The sequence below is a fragment of the Cupressus sempervirens genome, chromosome 11 (genome assembly GCF_028749045.1).
Source record: "Cupressus sempervirens isolate cs-2001-9-10 chromosome 11, ASM2874904v1, whole genome shotgun sequence".
Classification (NCBI taxonomy): Eukaryota; Viridiplantae; Streptophyta; class Pinopsida; order Cupressales; family Cupressaceae; genus Cupressus; species Cupressus sempervirens.
In genome coordinates, this window is record NC_143128.1 from 742,571,557 (window position 1) to 742,586,366 (window position 14,810).

Consider the following 14,810-nt stretch of genomic DNA (forward strand, 5'->3'; position numbering starts at 1 on the left):
CTAAGAATAGGGATACAAGATCACCTCGCGAAAGAGTTCACACAGCCGAACCCAGACTTAACAACAGAGCCTCAGCCGAAAACACAATCTAGAAACTATTAACTAGAAGTAGAAGTTGTGATGTGAATATCAAGATTTAACTGTGTGATTTTGAGTCAAACTCGATGACCCATGTTTCATGAGTAGTGATTCAACATGAATCCATCTCTCATGAGAATAAATGGAACACTTAGCACTCATTGGATCTAGGTGATGCTCACAGGGGTGAAGCACCGGGACTTCCCGGGAGGTCACCCATCTCAGTACTACTCCAGTCTGAACGCGCTTAACTACGGAGTTTCCTCCACAGTTAAACCCAAAGCTTGCAACCCCATTTGCAAGCTCCAAATATATAAATCATCATCTCTCCAATAGATATAAATTAAATGGCAAATCATTGAAGTGGATAGAGATAAAATTCCAACTCAACTTGAGGAAAACAAATTAAATGTTTTTAAAATGTTAAAATGAACTCTCAAATCGAACCATCACATACTTATCGGTTCCGCGTACAATTGCGACTTTTCACGCATCGAATTATTCTGGATTTGCGAAAATCTCCAGACCTCTAAGGTGCCGATTCAATCCATTGAGCTCGGACTGCATACTCACCGTCCTGCACAACTTTGCCGACATGAAAATTTGCTCAAATTTAATCCGTTGTAATCTGGATTTGGATAAGCAGAATTATGAAACAAGGAAGCGTAAACCAGGTACTAGACAGGTGTCAGAGAAGAATTCCCACTAGAATTTAAAACAAAAAGGAGTTAAATTCCCACTTGTGATAAACGAATCACAAATTCGAAACACCTTGAAAAGCCGAGTTAACTTATTCTCCCACCAATTTGATAAAAATGCTGTTACTAGTGCGGCCATGGTGTCTCGCTGCACAAGCACGTTGTTTTCCGTAGCTTTGGCCCCTCCACTTCCCACTACTATCTTCCACCTATCACCCCGCTTTCAATTCTACTGCGCAATCGTCTATAAAAAAACCAATTTGAAGCATTATCGTGCACACGCTGTAAAGAGAAGCTTTGTTGCGGAAAAATTAAAGAAATCTCACTATTATGAATGCCATCTTGGTCCTGTGAAGGTCACAGCATCATCCATGGATGGTCCTCCGTCTGGTTACAGGCCTAATGTAGGAATTTGCCTTATTAATTCCAGTAATCAGGTATTCTATCGCTTTAATCTAAGATTCTCCACTAAAGATTCAATGCTTCTTCAGTCTTGGTGTTTTAAAAAAAAGCAGTGATATCAGTTTTATTTTTAGTTTTAATCGTGTAGGTCAATCCTTTCTTTTTCAGGTGTTTGTGGCATCAAGATTGGACGTGCCAGGGGCATGGCAGATGCCACAGGTATTTTAATCGTTATTTTTCATTTTTCCTGCGGCAGGGTAGGGTTTTAAGTTTTCCTTTGCTTTGACATTTTTTCTATATCTTGATATGGGTTCAAATTTGCAGGGAGGTAAAGAATTTAAATTGTTTGACAAGCGTGAACGGTAGATGAATCTATTCAGTTCAAAATAAAAAATCTATGCACTGTAGGAAAGTTATTGGCAAAATAAATAAATAAAATAGTCTTAATGTATGAAGTTTTAATTTTATATCAAAACTATCTATTCGGAAAATCATTTAAAAATAATGATATATTGTTCTGAGTATTTTTTTCTTTTCATTTTGTGACACTAGAAATCTTGAGCAGAAGTGTATTTTTTTTTTTTTTTTATAGGTAATGGGCCGAAGCCTTGATTATTTATTATTCATTATTATTTGTTAAGATTAATTATTATTATGTGTTAAGTTAGAGTGGACTTGAACCTAAGACCTCCTGAATAAGAGGCTCACAATTTGCTGTTGTGTTGTAAGCTCTTGCCTCGTGAGCAGAAACGTATTATTTAGTATTGAGTACTCTAAATTTTTATCTAATTTTTTCCACAAATTTGAATATTCTCAGTTTATTTGGATTTTTTAAAATGTCATACAAGAGTTGTTTGGCTGGCTTTCCTTTTGTAGAGAATGGTCAATGTTTCCATTTCTTGAATAAAATTATGCAAATCTTTATATTAATGACAAATTCATGTGATTTCTGTAATTTTGATATACAATCAGCTAAATTGAAAAGTGGTTAATAATTTAATCAGCTAAATTTTGTAATATTGGTTAATAATAATATAAATTTTGGAACATTTATGTTGTGAATGGTGAGTTGCAAGGCAGCCTTATCTGTTATATAAATGGGAATCTTTACAATTCAAAAACTTATAAACACTAATTTACATTATTATGATTAATGATAAAGTTCCATAATTTAATATTAGTTACTGAATTTTGTGATCTACAAGGAACCTTTTTAAATTTGTTATGAACGGAACACTTGGCACTCATTGCATCTAGGTGATGGTCATAGGGGTGAAGCATTAGACCTTCCTCGGAGGTCACCCATCCCAATATTACTGCAACTCAAGTGCACTTAATAATGGAGTATCCTCCTAGATTAATAAGCCCACTTAGCTTGCTACACTATTTGCAAAACCTTCAGCAAATGCTATGCCTTAGAACCATTCATTATAGAGCCCCTTTATTTCATCAATTGAAAAGCAGGTGATATTTTCCATAGCAAGTCAAATTCTAATATTTCTTTCAGGATTCAACCATGTAGTTTTCGAGTCAAACCCATTGACCCATGTTTTATGAGTAGTGGTTCACAAGAACCCATCTCTCATGAGAATGAGTGGAACACTTAACACTCACTGCATCTAGGTGATGCTTTCACATGGGTGAAACATTGGGCCTTTTTGGGAGGTCACCCATCCTACTATTGCTCCAACTCAAGCGCACTATGGAGTTTCTTCCATGGTTAAGCTCACTCAGCGTGCTACTCCATTTGCAATTTAGCAAGTGTTGTGCCTGATGAACCATTCATTATAGAGCTCTTTTAGCTCATCAATTGATAAGTAGGAGATTGTGGATGCGTGACCTTCTCATATGGCCCAATGCTTCACCCTTGTGAGCATCACCTAGATGCAATAAGTGCTGAGTGTTCCATTCATTCTCATGAAAGATGGTTTCTTGTGAACCACTACTCACGAAACACTGCTTATTGAGTTTGACTTGAAAATTACATACTTGAATGTAGATAGCATTATCAAAATTTTACTTGCTATGGAAAATATCTCCCACTTATCAATAACAATATTATTCACAAAAGAAGTGTGTGGTAGAAAGACACATCTACAAAGTCTTAGTGGGACAAAATATGAACAAAGGTGAAAAATATACAAACGGAAAAGCCCAACCATCATAGAAAGAAACAAAATTTCTAAGTAGAAAGAACTGCTCATGTAGGAGGTTTATGGTCATTATTTTCTGTTAGAACACATTTTTATGTTATAGATATTATTATAGTCTGCTGTTAAGCAAGAAACCGATTTAGTACATGAGACACTTTTGTGGTTGTGGGATTGTTTTTTATTCTTCTTATATATTGTTCAATGAGATTTGCATATCTGGCATACCCCCTTTGGGATTTGAATTTGTCTTTTCTCTCATGAAGTACAAAAGCTTTCATCATCATAGTCAATCAGGTTGTATATTTGTCAGTGCTCAATGATCTAATTTTATGTAAAAGTATTATTTACTACTATTTAGATCTCTATATTACCACACTAAGTATTAAATTATTAAATGTATATCAATATGAATTTTCTAAAGTTGATGGTTTGCCCCAATCAGAGTATCAGTATGTTCATCCTTATCCTTTTATTATATTTATTTGTTACAGAAAGATGATTAAAGTTGATGCTTGGTGCCAATCACAATATCAGTAAATTCACCTTCATCCTGGCACCAGAGGATTGGTATTCTTTTTGCATCTCAGATAGTGCTTCCCCCAACATGTGGTTTACCATCGGTACCTGCCTATCTTGCATGGAAAGAGGCTGGGACTGTGTTGAATATTTTTAATTAGGTTGAAATCCCTAGAAAAATACACTAACCTAAATTTCATACAAAAACTAATTAATGTTAGCAGACATAAGGTTCTCAGAGTTGGTGAGAAATAATGAAATATTTATGAGAAAGAATTGTGAGAGTTTTGTTATTATCAGTGATTTGGATCACAAACTGTGATCTGTTATGAGGATGAAGGAAAATGATGGGTGGATTGCAAATTTAGATCAATAAAAAGTACAAATAAAGCCAAAGGGGTAGACAAGTACGTGATAGAAAAAGGAAAAGAGCACACGATAATAAAATAGAAAGTATAAAAATGGTAGGGGAAGGATTTGTATATATTATTTTCTTCTTTTGTGGGAAATTTGACTACGTGAACAGTAGCTTTTCAAATTTAAGGGAAAAAATGGGCCCTAATATTTCTATTTGTAATGGATGGCTTACAATTTTGGTTGCAGGGTGGAGTTGATGAGCAGGAAGTTCCAAGAGATGCAGCCATCAGAGAATTGCGTGAAGAAACCGGAGTCACCTCGGCAGAAATCATTGCAGAGGTAAGCATTCTGCAATTTGTTCTTATAAATATCTGTGATCAATTACCTGCCATCATTTTTCTGTACAATGATTAGAAAATCAAGCATAGATTTTGACATCTGGAGTTGAAGTGGCACTGATCAATGTGCAAACGTGATCTGCTTGCTGCATCAGAGCATGCTAGAAGGGCTTAAAACCTTGTCATCATAATGGCCCTTGAAACACTTTTTGACAAGACCTTGGCCTGCTGCACCATTTAGAAGTACATCTGTTTGTTGCAAAAATGTCTAAATGAATTGAGAATTTTATCTGTGTTCTATCCTCTAATATCAAATAGGCTGTTTCTATAGCAATTTTGCGAGGTACTAGGCACTTTGTACTGACTGGGTAAAAAGAATTAAGTGAGTTTCTTCCAAACCTTACCAATAATGTTTCTCTAACCAGTGATGAAAAGCCTGAATTCGAATTGAGTTTGGAAATACTTGATTCTTGAAACTCTTAAGATTCTAGATTAGAGCTGAATATTAGTTCTCAGATATTTTTGAACATCTAAGGCTATTAAATATATCATATTCAGTGAACCAAATTGAAGACTTATTTAGTGAATATAATGGGTTGTATTGTTGTAACTTGTGAAGTGCTGAAGTGAAACATACACCCCTAGATCAATGTAAAATGCTACAATTTCAGATATCACATGGTCGTCGTTACATCAGCACCATGAATTGAATTTATTTGGACATCTGCAATGAAGTAAATGAAGACATTAAGTCACAGCTCCTCCTTGTGACAGCCTTTGCCCTTAATATAACTGGTTCTGCGTTTCCTTTAGGATTTAAGTTAAACAAATTTGGGGACACAATGGAGAACCAGGATGTGGGGGAAAAAATTTCAAGTACTTTTGATTTAGAAATATAGCAGACTTGTCTAGGTCCTTAAAGAGGCACTTCTATATCAATGATTTAAGAAATATAGAAATGCATAGAGAGAATCCCCTTCTCAGCCTTCAGTAATTAAAGGCGTTTTAGGATAAAAATATATACCCTTTTTCAACAATCTTTAGCGTAATCCTATTGAGATTGGAGCTTTTCTTCTTTCCTATCTCTGGGTTGACCTGTTTTATGTTTCATTGGGCACTTAGTGATGAATTGATTTGTGTTGTTTGGTCCTTACAGATTTTTTTCTTTCCTTTTTTCGTTTATTTCTCTTGTGATCCTTTCTTTATCATAAAATGCATGGCCTATTCTCTAGATCTACTGGTTCCTTTCCTTGTTTGTCCGTTATGTGCTTGGGCAAGTCCTTGCATCTTACCCATGATATAGCCTACTTTTCTACCCAGACTGCGAAGGGTTATCTTCTTGCTATGATTTTTTGCTTCATATGATATTCCTCTTCTTTTAATTTGTTTGAAGGGTCAGTCTTGGAATGGCCCTCCATTGGTCTTCTTTCAGTTCAAGCCCTCTGATTTATAATTAGTGCTTGGTTAACTTTTAGTTTTTGCGGCTTGCATATCTCAAATGCTCATAAATAAAACAAACCTATAACTGAAAGGAATATTTTCATGATGCGCTTGCTGCTTCAAGTATTCAAGTAGTTGTAATCTGATAGAGGATGCCAAAGGTTTGAAAAGGTCAAGATCCACACAAAATCAAGCATTCTCAAAGACTATTCTTTAATCAGTTCATGAGGCCTCATTGTTTTATATTGAAACACTTTATCGACCAAGCACCAAAGTCAACCAACACAACGATGTCAGTCATGGGACTCAAACTTGGCATCTATTGTCAGACAGCAAATTGACCTACCGGTATACCACGTATCCATCCACAAGACCAGTTTTCTAATGTCTGCAACTAATACAAAATAGCTGAAGCTTCTCCTATTTATTCCAGGATAGAATCATGCAGAAACTTCAAGGGGAGACGAAAAGTTTCACCCACATGGGATAATTGTAGAGATCTCTTCAGTTGATAAATCATTAAATCCTATTGTTTCATGAAAGATACCAAACAGCACAGTGCACTCCAAGCACACACGCAAATTAATTAAAGTTGTAACAAGTTTAGAATGCTCTTATATCTAAATAATCAAATGTACTTTCTGTCACAAATGCATTATTCCAGCTTTCATAAGATTACAAATATCATTCAGTAAATTGGAAGGCAAAGCCTTCGATTCACATGGAGAGTGTTACCTGTCCCATTCAGGGAGTTTCACGCAGCTGATAGCGATATAGTTTATGCTGCACTGCAATTTGATTTACCTTATTTTACAAGTGTCAAAGACACATTGTGCAGTTAGTGTCACTAACCTCCCCCTCTTTGCACACCTCCCATCCCTTCTTAGAAATGGATATTGAGCTTTGATTCCTGCGTTCACTAGAAATGGCAATGTGACTAGTCTTCTAGCAATTATGGTGTCTTGAAGTGGCACCAGTTGAACCTGTTAACAATTTATGGGAACACCAAACAATGAAATATGATAGATTTTGACTGATAGCATAAGATCTAAGATAACACTGCCTTACAATACATCTTATCCATAATTCCCAACCCAAACTACTTATTGAAATCCCTGCACAAGCTCTCCCAATTTGTAATTCTTATTAAGCATTTAATTGACCTATTAGATCACATCATAAACAGGAAATTACATACATCATAACAGTGCATAGAATGAGAAAATCCTTGATTCTTTTCATTCAAAATGTAGTAGAATTGTACATTGGAGAGAAATGGATCTGAATTATATTTCTATTAAGCTCAAAAGCTATCCCTGTCACAAAACAATTTACAATTCATTCATTCAAGAGCTTCATAGAGCTTGACACCAAAACCATCATCTATTTGCTCTGTATCTGACTTTACAACTTGCTCATTTCACCTAGACTTATTACTGGAACCTATACATTGATCGAGAATTTTGGAACCCGCTCTAATGGCCTTGAATTCTCTTTTATAGAAAATAAGGGAGCAAACAAGCTTCGGGCCAGAGAGACACATGTAACTAGTTCATTTGACCAAAGATGCCTTTCAACCGATTGATCAAAATAGTTTTTGTACTTTTCTTAATTTGTACATTGTTGAGGAAGAAACTGATGTGGGCCCGTGCTGATACAAGCCCGTATTCCGAAAGATGAGCGCTGCAGGATGCCAAAAATGGTTGCCAGACTATCACATCAAACAGTTAGTGAGCCAACTGCCTGTTTCCTTTATTCTTCACTTAAGTACATCCCCACCCAGTTGTTGTATTATTCATCTGATAGCCAGCTGAAATTTGTGACTTCATGAGCTTTTGTCGTGCAAGGTAAGGGGTATACTTAACTGCCACCTGATTTGCTTCTCTCTCAAAGGATTCAAAAAATGTTCCCGTGCTTATGATTTTGTCCATACTATTTTCCAGCATACCTGTGTTAAGATCTTCACAAATCACACCCAACTGAGAGTTGATGACCTGCTCTGCCTGCTTCTTCCATAACTGGAATGGCTTGACACTTCCATTTTCATCTACACTGGCGGGCAACAGTGTATCATGAAGTTCGTTGAAGCTTCTCGTTAACTCTCTTATTTTCTCTCTATATCCTCTAGCAAAACTTGAAAATCTTGTATGGACCTTACCGACAAACTAGAAGCTACAAACATCATCTTCAACTCATTAGCCCTTTGCATCCACTTAGTAAACAAAGGTGTAGCCACTTCTCTGTCTAAATAAAACCTCTGACAACTTCAAACAATAAAGGACACAAAGAATGAATGCATGCCAGTCTACTATACACCTCCTCATTCAAATGAGTCAGAACTAAGCCGATTCTCTTTCTGTTTCTATGCAGATTTTTTGTCTGTGTCCACTACTTTGCTTTCGAACTCTTTTATTTTCTCCACCATCTGAGCTTTGGTTGGATCCACTGAGCATGTTGGTTCTTCAAGAATTGGCTCCAATGCAGAACCATGAGTAGTCTCAATAGGAAACTGGGGGGCTATTTCAGTAGGGTTAGCAGGAGGTGTTCTTGATGGCGTAGATATAGTTACATGAACAGCAAGAGATGCCTCTAATAATTTTGCTCCATGAGTTGAAACTTTGACTGCAACTCAACATACATTTGATTCATCTTATTGTATCCTCCAAATGCATGCTCATACTTTCTTTGGTATTCCTGTTTCTCGTCTTTCTCCTTCCTGGTAGTTACTTGAGCCAACTTGGTTACATCTAAATTTAATTTTTCTGCCTCTACTCTTGATGTTTCTGAGGCTTTCTTTATTATGATACTTCCCCTCAAATTGGGTTTAGTGTCTCCTATATTTGGCTTTCTAGCCCCTCTGGGATAGTGACCATATAGCCATTGTAGCATAATCATGACTCCATGCTGATCCCTTCAATGCTAGTGTAGCTTCTTCTTCTGAATTATACAACTGTTTTGATTTTCTAAAAGCATCAAAAGCAATAGCATCAACAATATCACACTCTGGAAGAAGCAGGACCACTGCTTGATTAACAATTTTATTTCCTTCTTTGGGGGTGATGGTTTTGAACAATGCTCATAAGCTTTCTATAGACTATCCATGTCTCCTTCTTATCATCCTGAACATCTTCATCAAATTCATTCCTGATTATATCTTCAGGAAAATTGAATTCATGAGACAACAAGGGTCCCTTGATTCTGGCTCTGAACATGTTGTAAAAACCCTCTGGATCACTATGCCTTGATGTGCTAACCCCCAAGATGATAAGGTGTAGATACCTTCTCAAAATGAATCCAACCTCCTTTTTGACCACAAAGTAAGGGACAATTGTATAATCAGGGAAACATGTGCCCTTACCCTTTCCTCTCAAATCTTTTTCCTAGATGCGGCCGATTTGCGACATCACCTCAGCAAACCCCAACCTAGTGGTACATTATATGGCAGAACATGGGGTCTTCCTGAGAAACCATATACCCTCAAGACTGTGCTAACAGTTAACAGGGTAAGAAATGATATCTCCCCAATTGTGCTCCATGAGTTGGTGCTCTCTTCTTTTGGTCTCAGAAAATCATGCAACTGGAATGGAATTCTAGGTGGATTAAATTATCAACCTAGCTCTCAACCTTGATGCAAAGAAATTATCAAATTGCACAAAATTGGCATCTTCTCTGTACCTTGACATGTTCACACTCCAAACTTGCATTGACCACTCATTACCATCGATTGTTTTTTTTCAAATTCATAGAATCTTCAAAAAAGTTTGCATTTCGTTATAAGAAAATATGCATTAACAGGCAATACCAGTAGGAAGGTGCTTTACCCTCACCCTTCTTAACTTTTGCAACCCTTCATGTACCTTTTCTTCAAGGTATGGGGCATAGTCATATATCACTTTTAAATTTGGATGCTAAATTTGGTTTGCCATATGCATATATATGCAATTGGCATGACTGTACTTGGATGAAATTCTAGAACGTGGTATAGTGACAAAAATGTGGCTTTGAGGTGCAGAGAAAAAGCATTGATTTGGAATGGTTCAATCAAACTTGAGCCAATGTACTATTTTGTTTTCTCTGCTTTGGCTGGATGGGTAGTAAAAAGGTTTCCTCTGATAAAAAAATCATCCTTTTGTATTCTTCCTTCATCTCCTCCAAATCAATATGCTTCAAGAATGATGCAGGCTCATATAGACTAATAACCTCTTGAATCTCCCCCCTTTTGATTGATGGTAGGACTTGTCCATCATTCCCCTTAACATCCTCAAGATTGAATCAGATCTATTAGCCAATGCCCTAAGCTAGTCAACATCCATAAAACTTTTGGCAGTACTAACTTCCGTAAATCATGCTTCCATGCATCTGAGAAAGGAGTCTGAAGATCACTTTGTTTAAATCACAATCTGAATATAGAATGCTTTGTCAACTAAACCTTCACCTAGGGTTTTACCAGCTGTGAATTTCTACCCATGATATCTATCATTGGTTGACAACTTTAATTGATCCAAAAAACATCATATAGGTTCCCCTTTTGGTACTTAGTTTCTCCAAAGTGAGGTCTTTGGGGTGCCATTTTAATGGACTAGCGCTTCCGATTACCTAACTTTAAACACAAAGAGAACTAGAATTTCTGAAATTTACAATTACAAGACTATTTCTCTCAAGTTCTACTCTATTCATCAAATTACAGACCCTAGACTTGAATTGCAGTCTTTTCCCTACAATTTGAGAGCAATTCCCAATTTTAAAACATGAAAACAACCATAGAAAGCCAAGAATTGCACTTATGACCTGTTGACAACTTGACATAAGAAAACCCTAATTTTGCACTGCAACAACTCATTTCAATCTTCTTGAACTCTTGTATCAATTTCTGCTCTCGTTTGTATGCTTTGGTGAATGAAAATGGCTTGAAAATCCTCTTTAATTTAGTGTGGAAAAAGTTGCCAATGTCCTCTCCGCCGTTAATGTTTGCTTGATTTGAAAGACAAATCTTGATCTTCCTCCACGCTGGCTCATCAAACGGATTCAATCAGTCAATCTGACAATGACTTCCTACATGGCAGGTGGGCTCATCAAATAACCAGTGAAAAACATTCATCTCGTCATCCTTTACAACTTGGCTCTTGGCCCTATGAGTTGTTTTGGCTAAGCGAGTACACATGTCATCATCTCGCAATACGACAATGAGTAAGCGCCTAGCATCCCTTGATTATGGGATCCTGAGAGCTGTTGGATCTAATCTCAGTTTAATAGTTCACTACAAATAACATTTGATCTCGACCAGTTAACTTTGAGCAACTTTATTTCACCTTTAAAACATCTTCATTCTATCTTTTCACATGCAAATAATGCTCCTTAAGGAGCTTGATGTTTAACAAAAAATGGCTGGTATAAGTAATAAAACATTTCATACGGTTCCTTCAGCCGACAGACATGCGACAGATGACAACCTCCCGCGATGTCGTGATGCAAAAAAATATTTAGGAAATGGTCTTCACGACATTGCAGGGAACTTACAGAACTTTACACGTAGTAATTTATTAACAAAGCAAAGGGGACCCATCCTAATACGAGGATGATACCCTTAAGGTTCACTAAAGAGATATTTTGACCACAGGGACATTTGAGCTAGGAAAGATTTAGGGAAATAATAAAAAGGTCAACCTAACATAAGATAAAACACTAGGAAAGATATGGCCCATTTTAATGACATAATGACCTTCAATGCATTAAGCCCAAAAGTAACAACAAATTAGATCACGACTAGGGTTTAACATACTTCAATTGATAAAACCCTAAAACCCTAGACCTCAAACCCAATGATAGAGAGCAAAATTAACAGGATCGGGGCAAATTTTACTAAGACAAATCATTTTTTTGCAAGACACAATTTGAAGCACTACTGTCTTCCATTGTTTACCATGTAACAAACAAAATGGTATTGCACATCAATATGCTCCGTTCTTGTCTTTGCAAGACATATGGCATTGTAACTATCACATAGATCTCCTAGATCTAGATCTATCCCAACATCTAAAGACTATATCTTAAGTCAAATACCTTCTAAAGTGGAGAAAGTAACTACAACTTGCAAATTACTTCTCCATTTGATAGCTTCAGCAAACATTGTGAAAACATATCTATTGATGTGTCTCCTACTAACATCTCAAACCTAAATTGAATCCACAATCCTTGAATAGTCTCTTAGTGTCAACTCCTAGTAGAATAAACATGGTACTGTTGGCTATTTTGTCCCCATTCAGCCCATCACAAATAACTGATCTGAGATATTTTCAATGGGATAAAATCTGTCACATCTATGGGATACCTTTGTGTTACCCCCATTTCGCTATTTTTCAGGGTTCCCTTTTTTCTTGTTGCGAAATGAAGAAACCGGTCAAGATTTTACCATGTGGTTTCCTTAGATTCGTCCGACAGGTGTTGTGGACCCCTTGCTTGTGCCATGTTTTATCAAGTTTTATGTTGTGCATCTTTTTAATGATCAATGACCTAGGTTTCTTTCACGTTTTTGCAACATCTTTTTGGGGATCCTCGCGAAATGGTTATTGTCAACGGGTCAACATTACAAGTAGGTTAACACTTCGTGTTATCCCATATTGATAGTTTTTTATAGCGACGCAATTTGATTGTTTGCGGCTATGATACATTACAAGGAATGGTTATTTAATGTGAAATGACTTCTTCAACCCTATAATCATGACGTCGGTGCATCCCCATGCCTCTTTATGATTTGTAGGAATTTCCTTGTATCAGATTTATCCTTCCATTTGTTGGGTGTACTCATTTAGCTCTTCCTTTTCACTTCCATGAGCAAGTTGCATATAAAGATAAGATTTCATTTTGATATTCATTTATTCCTATCCTTTGTAACTTCGACTCCAGCGTGGTTGGAGTTTGAATTTCAAGTTTAGATCTGAGTTATGCCTAATCTATAAAGGCAAAGGTTGTAAATATTTTTTTGGGTTCTTCTTTGGTACATTGCCACAACTTTATGCCTTGCAACTCTAACTTTCCTTTTTGTCTTTCATGAATAGAAATCTTAGTTTTTACCTTATATTGCTAGTCTGATATATTGTGCATTTCATTGCCTGTATGGATTATTTCTTCTCTATTTTCCAAGTTCGTATGCCATGTTTAACATATTGAATGTTGTACTATGAAAATGTTTCCTTGTAACATCTCATTAGTTTTAGCCAACATGTGATGTCTTGGAAGATAGATTGGAGTCAAGATCTGTGTATTTAGGTGCTTTATTCATGTTTTGTGTAGCTCTAGGTAGATAAAGTAACCAAGTTTCAATTTGGTGCACCACCCCCTTTCACTTTCAACATTTAATTTACATGTATTCCTTCTCCTTTTTCCTTAAAACGTTAGTCTAGATGCATCCTGATTGTAAGGAAGCCAACCTTCTTCGAAGATTCAACCTCAGAGCGCAACTCCCACACTTGGAATTTGTTTCCATTTTACACAAGGTCGCCCGAGGATAACACGTCGGGCATGGGTGCAAACTTTTGTGTCAACGGAGTATTTTGAGGCACTTTCAAATATTTAAAGACCATCTTCATTGCATCCCAATACAGCCATCGAGGATTAAATATGATATCACTAAGGACTTTCACTATTTGGGCAATGTTTGGTCTTGTGTAAACCACACCATACATCAAATTTGTTGCACACTAGCATAAGATACTGGCCTTATATCCTTCCTTTTACTAAAAATTGTGCCTTACTCAATTGATAGCTTAGTACCTAACAAAATTGATGCAGTGCAAGGCAGGTCTACCTCCAAAGGAGATGACCAAGCCCCCAACAAATTGATCACAAGTTTCACAAGATACAATTGCAAATAACTCACTTTATTAACAAGAGATCTTCATATACCCAACTTGATACTTTGATTGATTACACAACTCGCATACAAAATGATAAGCAACATGTCGGGTTGTAAGGCCTTCCCGGTTTTGGCCAATACATTCTAGATTACAAACCAAACTCACTATTTTCGAGCTCCACCTCCTTGATCATGAGTAATTACCAAGATACCACTCCATGACTGCCTCCTAAGACCCTTGGATATTACATATGAATCCATCAGGACACACAGTTCAGCTTTGAGTTCACAATCCCCAATAAAAGAAACATGTTTTACAATATAGAATTGACCCTCATTGAATTAATTACTAGATACATAATACATTACAAAACATTATGCAGCCTGAGGTATAGGTACACATGTTAACCAATTGTCTAGATCCAAGAGCGTGTAAGCTAGCTCTTAAATATAGAACCTCGCCAAATCAAATACCAGGCATCGTATGATGAACAACATAGGAAATCAACACCCGAGAAGATGAAGCATAACTTCCGTCAATTGTAACATTAAATTTTCTGCACTTAGGATACAGTATGAAGCCAAGCTCGCAGGATCTAGAAAGGAAAACCAAGTGTTTGCCGAACCAAACTGTTAGATAGATAATTGGAAAACAAAAAACAAGTAAATATCTTTTTGGGTTTTGAATATCTTTTTGGGCAATGCAAGATTGTCAACAGCCCAAGGATGCTCCTACATTAGACACCCAAGGTGACAAAAAGATGTTCCATAAGGACCTATGAACATCTGAGAGAATTCAAAACATAAATTCCATGCTCATTTTTAATCTACAAATCCTCTTCATCAATCAACATAGAAGTCTGTCCAAACTTACTGCTGCAACTAATTGTTTCATCTTAGATCTCCTACTGCTGCCACAACTTCCATAATCAAATGAATCGTGCTTGACGCTTACCTTCATCTGATTAGAAGGTTT

General features: G+C 36.5%; 1 protein-coding gene across 1 annotated transcript in view; it reads left to right on the forward strand.

The window, feature by feature from the left end:
* Positions 1-820: 820 nt before the first annotated feature.
* LOC149531770 (nudix hydrolase 25-like) overlaps positions 821-14,810 on the forward strand; it is a 51,653-nt gene continuing 37,663 nt past the window's right edge. Inside the window, exons 1-3 of the mRNA XM_089810516.1 lie at positions 821-1,213; positions 1,347-1,397; positions 4,451-4,543. Coding sequence (XP_089666642.1) covers positions 914-1,213; positions 1,347-1,397; positions 4,451-4,543 — 444 coding nt within the window. The 5' untranslated portion in view covers positions 821-913. The remainder of the gene's footprint in view (positions 1,214-1,346; positions 1,398-4,450; positions 4,544-14,810) is intronic.